Source organism: Bubalus bubalis, chromosome 12, assembly GCF_019923935.1.
Source record: "Bubalus bubalis isolate 160015118507 breed Murrah chromosome 12, NDDB_SH_1, whole genome shotgun sequence".
NCBI classification, from domain to species: domain Eukaryota; kingdom Metazoa; phylum Chordata; class Mammalia; order Artiodactyla; family Bovidae; genus Bubalus; species Bubalus bubalis.
The window spans coordinates 237,735-252,162 of NC_059168.1; the positions used below are offsets into that span (position 1 = coordinate 237,735).

Consider the following 14,428-nt stretch of genomic DNA (forward strand, 5'->3'; position numbering starts at 1 on the left):
CCTACTCCAGTATTCTTGCCTGGGAAATCCCATGAACAGAGGAGCCTGGCACTAGTGATGTGCTCATTTCCTTAGACACTGAAAGCAAAACAATTGTTACAAATACTTAATAGTATAAACATATCGATTTCAGTTTTTAAAAGTTTCTCCTTTCATTCGCGTTTGTCACTACCGAGGTTGAACGCTGGTCCGTGTTAGTCGTCCCTCCTCTTTCGAGAAGTTTACGTCCTACTATCTATCAGAGTCTACATTTCCTGTAGGTTTTAATAATTTTAGTACTCATAGACATTACCAAGAATCAATCATCCAAAATCTCAGAAAGCATTTTATTAAGTCAGAACAAATATTAAGGCACAAAAATACATCAGTTTTTTTCAAATAAAAATCTTTGAAATAGTTTTGTGCTATATTCAAAGCAACACCTTCCAAATTATACAATAACTTAACTTCTTAAATAAAAAATATACAACTTTAGCCCCTAAATTTTCTTCCCAAATGCATGTTTTCCTAGTTCTAAAGACGTTTCTTCTTGAGCTCCTATGTTATAATATACATGTCCTTAAATCTCCTTTTGTCACTTAAATACATTCTTTAGTACTTTAACCAATACATTAAACTTCTTTCTTTAAGGCGTGGTGTTTTGCATTGCTTATCGCATGTTGTTGATCATACCAAGACACAAGTTCCAACATTAGGGGCTTATAAAGCTAGTATAACATTTCTCATAAACCAGTTATGTATAGTCTAGTGCAACAGATTCAAACCCCTTTTTTAAAAAAGATATAAAAATCAATCACATGTACATCTTTTATATCCTCATTCTTCACATTATAGTAGTGCAAATACACTGTGTTAGAGTGGGGAGGTCTAGTACTCTCTACAGGATATATGGAAGATTTTAAATATTTTCTTCACAGGAAAAGTATAGGAACATCTTATCTCTTGGGCTCAAAAAATTCACACATTCATCTATTTTTCCTTATATTTGAAATGAACTTTCCTTTAAAGCAGATACTAATATTCCTCTAACTTAAAACATGAAAATTCCCTTTTAAGCCAACGTCATACATCACAGAAATCTAACACAAATGGCACCGTAAGAACACTTAGGCATTTTGCCTAGAAACACAGAGAACTGGACTCTTACCCTCAGATCCCTGCACTCATAAGGAGACCCATCCTGATGGCATCCTAAGAATAAATTGGTGTGGCCACCTCGAAGACCCTGACGGCCAGTTTCTGGAGTCTTTGTGCAGAAGCAATGGTGATGAGCTGACAGTGCTCCTGAGCGTGACTTCTCCCGGGGCTCCTTCATAAGCACCAAGGCTACAGTTCTGGGGCGCCCCCTCCTGGGCACATGAGGGAACCTGATTCTACAGGAACACCTGGTTCAGGCTGAGAGTCTTCAGGAGACAACACACTGACCACCAGGGGTGACAGACACAGCATGCGTCCTTTGGAAAACACTTCTGATGAGGTTATCAGGAGAAAATACTGCTTTCTGTGATGATGAGAAAAGTCCGCATTTTGGTACGTAGCTGGCTATGCAGGCACAGCATTATTTGTCTTGTCAGCTGCAGAAAGAAGTGTTTTCATCAACACCTCAAGGTTACCTCAGAGGTGTTAACCCTCATCACTGCACACTTCCCACTGACTCCCTACTCACACTCCACTACCTCTGCGGCTGGAAGCCCAGGATTCTGCATTTCAAAATTCAACTGGAGCCATATGAGCTGGGGATCCAATCTGCTTCAAAATCTGGGGAGTGGTATCAGATACAAATGTTAGGAACAAGAAGCAAATGGTCACCTCCAGCTCTGAAACAACTGGGCTGAGGGCCACATATACACCACGGTCAAAATGGACATAAACGCTGGAAACACCTCAGGTGGAGTCCATTCCTGTGGCAGAAACGGAAATGAGGAAGGGAACCCACATTGTTAGACATTCTTTTCTTGGGAAGGATGTCCAAAAGCAAAAGCATGATGAAAGCCACGCCGTTCTCAGAACAACAGGGCCCAATATTCACTACTGAAAATACAGCTGACAGTATCTTTCAAGAGTCATTACTACTAGAAACCTTTTTTATTTTTTAACTAACCCCTATGAGATGAGCAAATGAGAAACCAATTCAAAAGGTAGCCTTTTCAAAGAAACCATTTCGTTCTGTGGCTTCACTATGGGACAAAAAAAAAAAGGAAGGTTATAATTCAAGTGTTTGTACTGGTTAAGACCTTGATGCTTCTTTATCAAAAACTCTGAAGTCATCCTCAACTCCAAAGGTTAGAACTCCTTCAAACAAAGACACAGAAGATTCTACCTTTAATTCCTATTCTAAACATCCACTAGCCCTGTATCTTTGGTCAGGAAAGCAGCAAAACAGCTACCGTTTCTGTCACACTGTAACCAATGGTTTTTCAAGTTTAGCATGCTCTGCATTAAAAAAATTTTTTTTTTTTTAATTTTCAAATCACACATTACATATATAACAAAATAATGTATAAAACATGGTTTACGGTTAAAAAATTAATTACAAGATTAATAGTGATATACTTACTATGCAGTTAAATACATGTATTATTACGAAACCAAATATGCTAGGATGATATAGAAGGTTGTAGTTTCCTCAAGGCTCACTGGTAATGAGCCTCCCAGCTTGCTAGGGAAGAAGTGCTCCGGTGGAACCATGTGGCCAGGTGACCCCACCTGTCCCAGGCAGATTCAGCAGCAGCACGTACACACCTGGCCTAAGGGAGGGGACAGGCAGAGCAGATTTTCAGAAGGGACCTCTCTCTCCATAAACTGTGTTCCCCTGAGCTCGGAGAAGATCAACGATTTGATGTGCATGATGTGAGCTGCACACAAGGCCTTTGCACAGACCTGTGCACACACACACATGCACACCCAGAGCAAGACTACCCATATATACACCCTTATGTTCCAACATTAATCGACTTTTACTTACTGGGTTGGCCAAAAAGTTCATTCAGGTTTTCCTGTACCCTCTCACGGAACAAATGAACTTTCTGGCCAACTCAGTATTACCAAATCACTTCAGCATGAAAGTCAAAGAGAATTATTATTGCAACATATAACTATAAACCCAATAGATGGAGACACTGATTTAACCACATCTCAGAAGAATCATATCACTGTTTTTGAAGCTCAGCAAAAGAACAATAGGAACATTGATGTAAGTAAGTTATTTTAAATTGTCATATTTTTCAGAAAAAAAAAAAAAGAGAGAGAGAGAGAACCCACATGCCCAAATCCACATGTCTGCCACCCATCAGCTAAGGGTAGCTGGGAACTTATCTTTTTTATAATACTTCTCTCAGATCACTGCCAAGTAGGCAATGTAATGGACATGAAACTGGCACTCAGGGGTCAGTTTAAAAAGGGTTACCGAACCCTCCTACCATCTGAATTCTTAATTTTCACACATAGATTTCCAAGATGATGCAATAAAAACTTGTTGCACTATATCAAAACAAAGTTCTCTTTTAGTCTTGAGGAAGTCCTTCATCATTCTTGGGTTCCATCACATTATTTTTTCGGAAGAGAACATTTTTTCTGCCATTTCAGATCTGGTCATAATTTCCTTTAAAAAAAAGGGTGGGGGTAGATACTCGTTAAAATGTTGATGCTTCTTCCAAGACCTAACACAATTCTCTATAGAGTCTCTATAAAGTAGTCACAATTTTGTGCCTTCCATGCCACAATATACATAGAAATATTAGATATAAAAAATAAAAACCATATAGTCCAGACTTCTACTTATGGTGTATAATCATCCAGGTATTTGTCTGACTTAACCAGTTAAAGTATTTTTTAAATTAGAAATCAATCATTTATGAAATGAACACTATAAATGCCCCTTTAAGAGTAATTCCATGGTATACACGTCTGTAGTTATAAATCCTAAGGAGTCCAAAGGTTTTTGGGGGGGACATTAATTATTGACTTTATTGGAAGATAGCTGCTTTACAATGTTGTGTTGGTTTCTGCCATACATCAACATGAATCCACCACAGGTATACACACGTCCCCTCCCTCCCACGCCCCCGCTCCATCCCCACTCTCGGTTGTCAACAGAGCACCGAGTTGAACTCCTTGTGCTGTACAGCGGATTCCCACTGGCTACCTATTTTGCATACAGTAATGTCTGTTTCCATGCTGCTTTCTCAATCCCTCCCACCCTCTCCTCTCCCCACTGTGTCCACAAGTCTGTTTTCTGTGTCTGCGTCTTTACTGCTACTTGACCCTGCAAAGAGGTCGAGAGCAATGGTTTCATAGCAAGGTATGTGCATACAGCAGCCTTCCTAGAAGTTCCCACCCTACTATGGTCAAATCCCACAGACAGAGAATCGACTTATGGACATAGGGGTGGGTGGGGTGGGAGAAGGAGAAGGTGGGGGTATGTGGAGAGAGTACGGAAACATACACACTACCAAATGTAAAGCAGAGCGCCAGTGCGAATGTGCTGTGTGACAAAGTACTGAAGAATCCAGGTGACCCACAACTAATCCCCCCAAAACCTCCCCAAACCCACATCGTCTGTTCACATTCCCTACCTTGTAAATGTAAACCAGTTAGAAACTCTATTTACTGCAGGAAAATATCTATCAGGGATTACTTCGGACAAATTGCCATCTTGAAGTCTTCTAAACTCTTACATCTTAAGATGTTAAAAATTCAGACTCAAAACTTAATAGAATAATTCTTCCCTCCTCTTATACCAGTAAGCATTTATTATATATTAATATTATTATTACATGTTGGTATCTTGCTCCTGTTTTAAATGAGGATCCAGTTCCTCAAAACTTTACCCATAACTCGATGCAGTCTTTCGATCTGCTTAATTTGTAATCATATAAAAAAGTAACTTTCAGATTTCTGAGATTCATTTCTACTTTGTGAAAATAATAGCTCCAAGACAATATTTTACCTCGTCTGAATCCACTAACACTGGAAGAGCTCTGAAATAAAAGAAAAAAAGTTGACAAAGTTATTAAAAGGCCAGTGGCTCTACAGAAGCTGAATACAGCATACCCCACGATGCACCCACTCCCATCCTGGAGACGCAGCTGACAGAAATGAACGCCAGTGCCAGCAACAGACGCACGGCGCTGCTGTTCTCAACATGCTCACACGGGCGCTGGGATACCACAGAGCCCTCCGAAGGGAGGTATGAAGTTTTGAGGGATCAGGTTTTGAAAACCAACACTAGTAATCTACAGTTACAGATATCAGTAGGGCAGTAGCTTTGCGAGAGTGGGGTCATGATTTGGGAGGAAAACAAGATAGTTCTTAGGGTGCTAGTAATGTTCCAGCTTTTGATCTGCTATCTGGGTGCTGGTTATATGAGTGTGCTTATATTAAAAATGTATTAAGCTATACACTTGGGCAACCAATTATATTTTTATTTTTAAGCCCCTGTAATTTTTAACTTTGAATAGCTGGACAAATGTCTTGACTAGCGATGTGCTATCTAATTTGAAAACCCATGTGTCGTCTGCTTTTGTGAGAATGAAAGAGGGATGAACAGGCTTGACAGTACTCATCCTTTCACTATGAACCTGTACGTCAAATCATCATGTACACTTTAAATAAATACAACTATAATTAAAATTATACATATTTTTTAAAAGATGGATGAGTGAACATATTACAAAAGGTGGTATTTATAGAATCAAGTATTTAATTCCTATGTCATTGTTATTATTGACTGGACACAAACCTATGAAGGGCACTGGAAACAGAAAAAATTACACAACATAATCTTTGTTCAGAAAAGAGAATAATACGGATAAAAAGAAAAGACAAATGGAGAGCCTCGGTGTGCGATGGACCAGTGAGAGGCAGAGCCCAAAGGAAAGGTCTAGTGTCAAGGTCTCTGCATGAAAGTCACACCAATGCACAATCCCAAAGATGCGACTGGCAGTGCAGCTCGTGGTAGAGACGGAAGAAGGTGAAGCGGGGCCTCAGAGATGTGCAGGAGGAGCCGCTTAGATGGCTCAGAACAATACCGTCGAGGAAAATCCAGAGGAGACGACTACCTTAGGGAAATACGAACCAGAACCTTGAAGGCCAAGGAGAAAGCTTGGCACCTCATTTACAGATAAACACTAGCCATGGCTCCTGCTGTGAGGGAAACGACTAAAACTCACTAAGATGGAATCGGCGCACTGAGACGGAAGGGGCACTCTGCCAAGCTGGCCTTCGCATTCATCAGAGACACAGAAAAGCCAGGATATACAGCATGTGAGTATCAGAGACACACCAGGTCATATGGGTTACTCATGATCTGTTTAAATTATTCTATGACTTGCAGAATTTTTGCTCCATTTCTATAGAAGCATATAAAAGGACTTCACATACACGTGGATGTAAAGTCCAGTTTCTAAACTTGCTATGTAAACAGCACATGCATGTTGGGTAGCACTGAGCTAAACTTCTTATTAGACAGAAATGGTCTAAATAGGAAGTAAATGGGAGCCGGGAAAGGAACAAACCATCCTCTCTAGCCATCCTGTTGTCTACCATGGGAACAGCTACCTGGAATTCATGTGTCACATAGCAACGGTCCCCAGTCTTTTAGGTCCCAGGGACCAGTTTTGGGGAAGACAATTTTTCCATGGACTGGGGTGGGGTGGGGATGGTTTGAGGATGATTCAAGCATATTATATTTACGATGCCGCCACTGATCTGATAGGAGGCGGTGCTCAGGAGGCAATGGGAGTGATGGGGAGCAGCTGTAAATACAAATAAAGCTTCTCACAGTTGCCCGTCACCCACCTCCTGCCAATACCAGTCCGTGGCCCGGGGACTGCAGTTACATACAGACACTAGTCTGCGGCCCAGGGACTGCGGTTAGATATAGACACCAATAAAGAAGAACCCAAAGGGCTCCAAGTCCCAAACAGGCTTCCTCTGCACTCTGGCTTTCCTAAGCTCATGTTTCTCCTCCAAAAGCATTCCCACGCTACATGTTATTGCGGTTACATGTGTTTAAATTAAAAAAGTTTGAACTTTTCCATATTATAAAGTGAAAACAAAATGACTCTGACCCTAATAAACTTATATTTAAAAAGGAGCTGCTTACAGGGCAGGAGTATTAAAATAGCTGTTGTGCACTGAAAAGGGAAGGAGAAAGACAGGCCAAGGCAGGGCTATGTTTTCTTTGCATTTCAGCATGAAGTTAATCTGTCCATTACTAGTGATGGGGCCCACAGAAACATACAGAGGAAAAAGGCTTACAAGGCACATAAAAAAGTATGAAAATTATCCCTTTATACTACAGCCTAAATATTAGATTCAAACTTTAACAGAGGATATTTACACATCTGTGAATGAAGAGGGAATATTTTCCTCCACCCATTTCAAATCTTCACTCTGTAGAAATAAACATTTACATATTAGCATTTGCTTAATAACACCTGGAAGCAGAATTCTAAAATAGAATATATATATAATTTAAGCATTTACATTTAAATGCATGATGTTCTTTTAATTTCTACATAGCCTAAGAACTTCACTCATGCCACACAGAAACTATGCCAGGATTTTCTTAAATAGTCAAACAAACATTTGGACTTTGGATTTTTGTACTTCTCTGGTTTTAGTTAGATGCAAAGGCATTATTTTTTTTGTCTTGAAAAACCACAGTAAAAATAAAGAGCGTTGATTTATAAGATAAGCAACAGCAAGGATACTGATTTGTATTCATTGTTTTGCTTCCAGCATTCGTCACGGCTACTGTGCTCATTTTATATCATGATTTTACAATTTTTCAAAAGAAAAAGATGATGGTAGAGATATTCTAACTTTATAGAAGCCTATTTATTCCAATTGTTTGTGTTTAATGCTCATTTCTCTACAGGAGAAAAGAAAAAAGAAAAGCAAGTCAGTCTGGGGGCTTCCCTGGTGGCTCAGATGGTAAAGAATCTGCCTGCAATGCCGGAGACCCAGGTTCGATCCCTGGCTCTGGAAGATCCCCTGGAGAAAGGAATGGTTGCCTACTCCAGTATTCTTGCCTGGAGAATTCCACGGACAGAGGAGCCTAGTGAGCTACAGTCCATGGGGTTGCAGAGTCTGACATGACTGAGTGACTGACACTTTCACTTAGGGTACCTACATTTTTTTTTTCTACAGAAAATGTGCTTATAGTCATTTTACTGAGACTAAGAAAAATAAAAGGTATACTGAATATTTTGGTTTACGATATGAAATAAGACAAATTGGCTATATGGAATCCTCTGGTTCTAGCATTAAAGACATCTTGCTCACCTAGAGAGAGAAAAAGCAACTGAGCCAGTACTAATAGGAAGCCAATTCTCTGTGTGAATCTCAGGGAGAAATAAGCCAATCAAGAAAAGACAAGGTTCCAAACTGCTGATCGAGAGCTGGCTACATAATTTCAAGAAATGAAAGCATTTTCCCTTGCTATATGTGCAAAAATTGAGCTTTAAAATAAACTGAGACAAATCCCTAAAATAAGAGGAAAATTTCTTAGCAAGCTGAGGGTTTAATAGATCTAAAGGCAGATAAATAAAACCGTTGTACTTTATTTTCATTTGTTTGACCATGCAGCAAGTGGGATCTTGGTTCCCTGGCCTGGGATAGAAGCTGTGCCCCTACAGTGAGGCACAGAGTCAGCCCCTGGATTGCCAGGAAAGTCCCAAAACTCCTGTACTTTTAAAAGCTTAGTTAAATTACCATAAAACTATTCAAAGAACATACTTTAAAGAATTACTAATTACAAAAGTAAAAATTAGAGAAGTTACCAAATCCAACAAATGAAACTTGCATACACCATCCATTCTGTCAGGACTTAGGTGTGCTCATAAACTCTTACACCTTGTTAACCACAACAGAGGTAAGAAAGCCAAACACAAAACTGTATGACAGGCATTTACATGTTGTTTAATTACTTTCATAACTACCACTTTATGTATAAATAATATGCATAAAACATTTAAAAACTCATTTCTAGCCTACATTTTACCATTTTATTCAAGCTTATGTGGTTTAACACTCCTCCTCCAACAGATAAACATCATCTGAAATGGCTTCAAAGATCACTTAAAAATGCTGAAAATTAACACAAACTTTTACTGTAACAAAGCATCTCGAGCTTTAATATGCATGGGATTCATCGATGGAATCCTATTAAAAAGCAGATTTAGATTCAGTAGGTCTGGTATATGCCTGAAATTCTGGTCCAAAGACAACACATGAAAAGCAAGGGGCTTCCCTGGTGGCTCAGAGGTAAAGAATCCACCTGCCAATGCGGGAGACATAGGGTTAATCCGTGATCCAGGAAGATCCCACATGTCACGGAACAACTAAGCCCATGTACCACAGCTATTAAGCTCTGGAGACCCGGAGCCCCAACTACTGAAGCCACGTGCATAGAGCCGTGCTCTGCAACAAGAGAAGCCGGGGCACCGCAACCAGAGAGACCACTCACTGCAGCTAGAGAAAAGTCTGAGCAGCAACCAAGACCCGGTACAGTCAAAATCAAAGAAATAAAATTCTGTACAGAAAAGTAAGGGTTTACAGCACTTAGCTGTCAGACTTAACTAGTACCACTACTTGGTAACATTTACTTTCATACAAAAAACCTAGTGAAAAATGTTCTCTGGAAGGTTGATGAACGTGACATTCATACATATTTCTGAAGTATTAAAGACTATTAAATATATATTATACTCACAAAATTATCAGAAGTAGCAGATTTAGCTGTTCCATTGGAAACTGTTTTTGAGGCTCTTAATTTTATTCCTTCAGCTGTAATGAGAAACATTATAGAAATACATAAAATTATAAAATAACAACATTTTCCTTTGTAGCCTTACATTTGCTGCTGCTGCTGCTGCTAAGTCGCATCAGTCGTGTCCAACTCTGCAACCCTATAGACAGCAGCCCACCAGGCTCCCCCGTCCCTGGGATTCTCCAGGCAAGAACACTGGAGTGGGTTGCCATTTCCTTCTCCAATGCATGAAAGTGGAAAGTGAAAGTGAAGCCGCTCAGTCGTGTCCGACTCTTAGCAACTCCATGGACTGCAGCCTACCAGCCTCCTCCGTCCATGGGATTTCCCAGGCAAGAGTTCATATTTCTAGTCCATGGGATTTATCAATATTTCAATATTGATAATATTGAACAATATTCAATATTTATCATATATCAATAAAAATATCAATATTTCCCATCCATGGGATTTCCCAGGCAAGAGAGTCCTCACATTTTATAACTCTATAAAGAGACTTCTAATTTCAAAAACCTATGATATTGGAATTAATTTGGCACTAGTAAAAGACAACAAACTGGTTCCAAATCAGGAAAGGAGTATATATTGTCTGTATAAAAGCTGTATATTGTCACCCTGCTTATTTAACTTGTATGCAGAGTACATCATGAGAAACGCTGGGCTGGAAGAAGCACAAGCTGGAATCAAGATTGCCAGGAAAAATATCAATAACCTCAGATACGCAGATGACACCACCCTTATGGCAGAAAGTGAGGACGAACTAAAGAGCCTCTTGATGAAAATGAAAGAGGAGAGTGAAACAGTTGGCTTAGCTCAACATTCAGAAAACTAAGATCATGGCATCCGGTCCCATCACTTCATGGCAAATAGATGCGGAAACAGAGCAAACAGTGACAGACTTTATTTTCTGGGCTCCAAAATCACTGCAGCCATGAAATTAAAAGATACTTGCTCCTTTGAAGAAAAGTTATGACCAACGTAGGCAGCATATTAAAAAGCAGAGACATTACTTTGCCGACAAAGGTCCATCTAGTCAAGACTATGGTTTTTCCAAAAGTCACGTATGGATGTGAGAGTTGGACTATAAAGAAAGCTGAGCACCGAAGAATTGATGCTTTTGAACTGTAGTGTTGGAGAAGACTCTTGAGAGTCCCCTGGACTGCAAGGAGATCAGTCCTGGGTGTTCATTGGAAGCACTGATGTTGAAGCTAAAACTCTAATACTTTGGCCACCTGATGCAAAGAGCTGACTCATTTGAAAAGACCCTGATGGCTGGGAAAGATTGAGGGCAGGAGGAGAAGGGGACGACAGAGGATGAGATGGTTGGATGGCATCACCAAACCAATGGACATGAGTTTGAGTATACTCCGGGAGTTGGTGAGGACAAGGAGGCCTGGCGTGATGCAGTCCATGGGGTTGCAAAGAGTTGGACATGACTGAGCTGATTGACAAGTACATTCTTCAAAGTGTTATTGCATTGGTAAAATAATCTGAAGCAACAACAAAATCCACTGAACAATATGTGCTGCTTTATTTTTGGACTCTTCTGTTTAAGTTTTCTGACATTTAATCTCCTAATTTATTAATCTGTCTCTTGGACTCTATTTCGATACTCTGATACATCTCTGTCCTTCTGCCAATACCACACTGTCTTGATTAGTATAACTTGAAATTTTTGTCTTGAAATCAGAGTTAAGTCCATTAATTTCATTTTATTTAGACATAATTCCCACAGCATAAATGCACCATTTTGAAGGGTACACATCTGTGGATTTCAGGACAGTCACGGAATTATGCAATCATCACCACTATTAATTTCAGAAGGTTTTCATCACCACCTCCCACACCCATTAGCAGTCACTCTCAATTCACTCCTTCCACCAGCCCCTGCTGCTGCTAAGTCGCTTCAGTCGTGTCCGACTCTGTGCGACCCCACAGATGGCAGCCCACCAGGCGCCCCCGTCCCTGGGATTCTCCAGGCAAGAACACTGGAGTGGGTTGTCATTTCCTTCTCCAATGCATGAAAGTGAAAAGTGAAAGTGAAGTTGCTCCCTCGTGTCCGACCCTCAGCAACCCCATGGATCACAGCCTATTAGGCTCCTCCGTCCATGGGATTTTCCAGGCAAGAGTACTGGAGTGGGGTGCCATTGCCTTCTCCGACCAGCCCCTTGCAGACACTAATCTATTTTCTATCTCCATGGATTGATCTATTCTGGACTTTTCACGTAAATAGCATCATATAACGTACAATCTTTTGTAATTTATTTCTTTCCCTTAGCATAATGCTTCAAAATCTACGTTGTAACTACGAGCACGATTAGGCTCTTCCAGATCTTTTGTATTTCCACATATATTTTAAAGGGTTTCCATTGTGGCTCAGTGGTAAAGAATCCACCTGCCAATGCAGGAGACACAGGTTCAATCCCTGGGTCGGGAAGATTCCCTGGAGAAGGAAATGGCAACCTACTCCAGTATTCTTGCCAGGGAAATCCCATGAACAGAGGAGCCTGGCAGGCAGCAGACCATAGAGTTAGATACAACAACAAAAACAAATTTTAAATCTGCTTAACCATTGTTTTAAAAGTCAGCTAGACTTACAACTGGGATTGTACCGAATCTATTTTACATATCAATTAGGGAAGTGATGGGTTAATAATACTGAGCTACAATTCATAAACATGTTAAAGCTCTACACTCACCTCTAATTTCTCTTGGCACTGTTTTGTATTCTTCAGTGCAGTTTTGCTCATTTTTTCCATTAAATTTATTCTTAAATATTTTATTTTTGAAGCTACTGTAAATCATATTTTAAATTTCATTTAAAAAGTATTGCCAGTTGGTATGTAAAAAAACAACTAATTTCTGTGCATTGGACATACATCTTATGATTCTGTTTTATTCAGTTATTAGCTCTGTTGTGTTTTTTTCCTATAGATTTCTTAGGCTTTTCTACACACATAACCCTGCTGTCTACCAATACAAACAGATTTCCTTCTTTCCACGCTTCAGGCCTTTTGTATTCTTCGGGCTGGTCTGTGGGCTTTGCCTTTCTTGACCTCCTGTTGTGAAGTTGAGTCACAGTGGTGAGCAGTTATCTCTGTACCTGGTTTCCAGTCTTGGGAGAAAATTCACCATTTCACCACTAAGTATGATTTCAGGTGTGGTGTTTTTTCATACTATTCTGTAATTTGTTTGCTAAGTGGATTGCTTTTATATGAAAAAAAAAATGAGTAGGTACTGAACTCTGTGATACGTGTTTCTGTACCTATTGAGATAATTACGCCATTTTACTTCCTTATTTTTTAGTTGAATTACACTGATTGATTTCCAAATGTTAAAACGGCCTTGCAACTCTGGAGTGAAGTCCACTTGACAATAATGACCTTTCAATACTGTGCTAGATTTTATTTACTCATGTTTTTAAAGAAATATTATGTCTCTACTCATAAGTGATATTGGTCTGTAACTTTTTCTTTTTTGTCTTTGTTTGATTTTGGCATTTGAGTTGTGCTGACCTCATAAAATTCGTTAGGAAATATTCTTACCATTTCTATGTTCTGAAGAATTTGTGTAAGATTAGAATGTTTCTTCCTTAAGTATCTGAAGGTTAGTTAAGCCATTTGGGTCTGGTGCTTTATGGGAAGATTTTAAACTTCAATCCAATTTCCTTAAGAGATATAGGGCTATTTCAATTTAGTGGCATAGGGTTAGATTAGGGTAGTTTCTTAAGTGTATTTTTCAAGGAATTTGTTCATTTTATCCAAATGCACAATTTCTTCATAATACCCCTGACCTACTTTCTTACTATAATAATGTCTTTCTATTTTTCCAGTGTTGGAAATTTGTCTTGCTATATTGTTTGTCTCTATTTCTGGCTTAGATTACCTACAGGCTAATCCATTTTTATTAATCTTTTCTAAAAGAAACTACATTTAGCTTTGTTGATTTTCTCTCTTTCTCTCTGTTTTCTATTTCATTGATGTAGACAGTTAACTTTATTATTTCCTTCCTTCTAACTACTCCAGTTTAATTTGCCACTGTTTTACTAGCTTCTCAAGATGGAAACATATCATCACTGATTTTATATGTCTTTTTTTTTTTCTTGGTAATATAGACACTTAGAGCTATTAATTTTCTAAGAATTGGCTTAGTTGCATCCTATAAAATGTGATGTTTTGTTTTTATTATCATTTTATTATGAAATACTTTTTAATATTCCTTCGATCCATGAGTTACTTAGAAATGTATTATTTAATTTCTAAACATTTGATTATTTTGTAGATATACTGTTACGCATCTAATTTAACCATTGTGACCATAAACACTCTGTGATTATAACTACTGAAATATATGGAGACATTTTTAATGGCCACTCACATGGGTTCTTTTATGTAATGCAGACTTGAACACTTATCTTCAGTTGCTAAATGTAATGTTCTATAAACATCAATCAAATCAATAAGGTCAATGGCCTTATTCAGTTCTTGTACATTATTACACATATGTTTTCATGTCTTATTAATCACTGAAGAGAAAGTGTTAAAATATCAACTTATTTGTATCTTTCTTTAGAGCTTCAAAATTCATGAATCAAAATTTGATATTAGATATCACTAGATATATACACATTTAGGACTACAATGTCTTCTTGATAAA

General features: G+C 38.8%; 1 protein-coding gene across 7 annotated transcripts in view; it reads right to left on the reverse strand.

The window, feature by feature from the left end:
• Positions 1 to 312: 312 nt before the first annotated feature.
• TMEM87B (transmembrane protein 87B) overlaps positions 313 to 14,428 on the reverse strand; it is a 51,230-nt gene continuing 37,114 nt past the window's right edge. For 4 of the 7 annotated variants that reach the window (XM_045162177.1, XM_045162175.1, XM_045162171.1 and 1 more), the window contains 5 exons: positions 9,719 to 9,792; positions 7,343 to 7,395; positions 4,949 to 4,979; positions 2,558 to 3,601; positions 313 to 1,758 (listed from right to left, as the gene is read on the reverse strand). In XM_045162177.1, coding sequence (XP_045018112.1) covers positions 3,542 to 3,601; positions 4,949 to 4,979; positions 7,343 to 7,395; positions 9,719 to 9,792 — 218 coding nt within the window. In that variant the 3' untranslated portion in view covers positions 313 to 1,758; positions 2,558 to 3,541. The remainder of the gene's footprint in view (positions 1,759 to 2,557; positions 3,602 to 4,948; positions 4,980 to 7,342; positions 7,396 to 9,718; positions 9,793 to 14,428) is intronic. The other 3 variants (XM_045162173.1, XM_045162172.1, XM_045162174.1) reach the window with 3 other exon arrangements.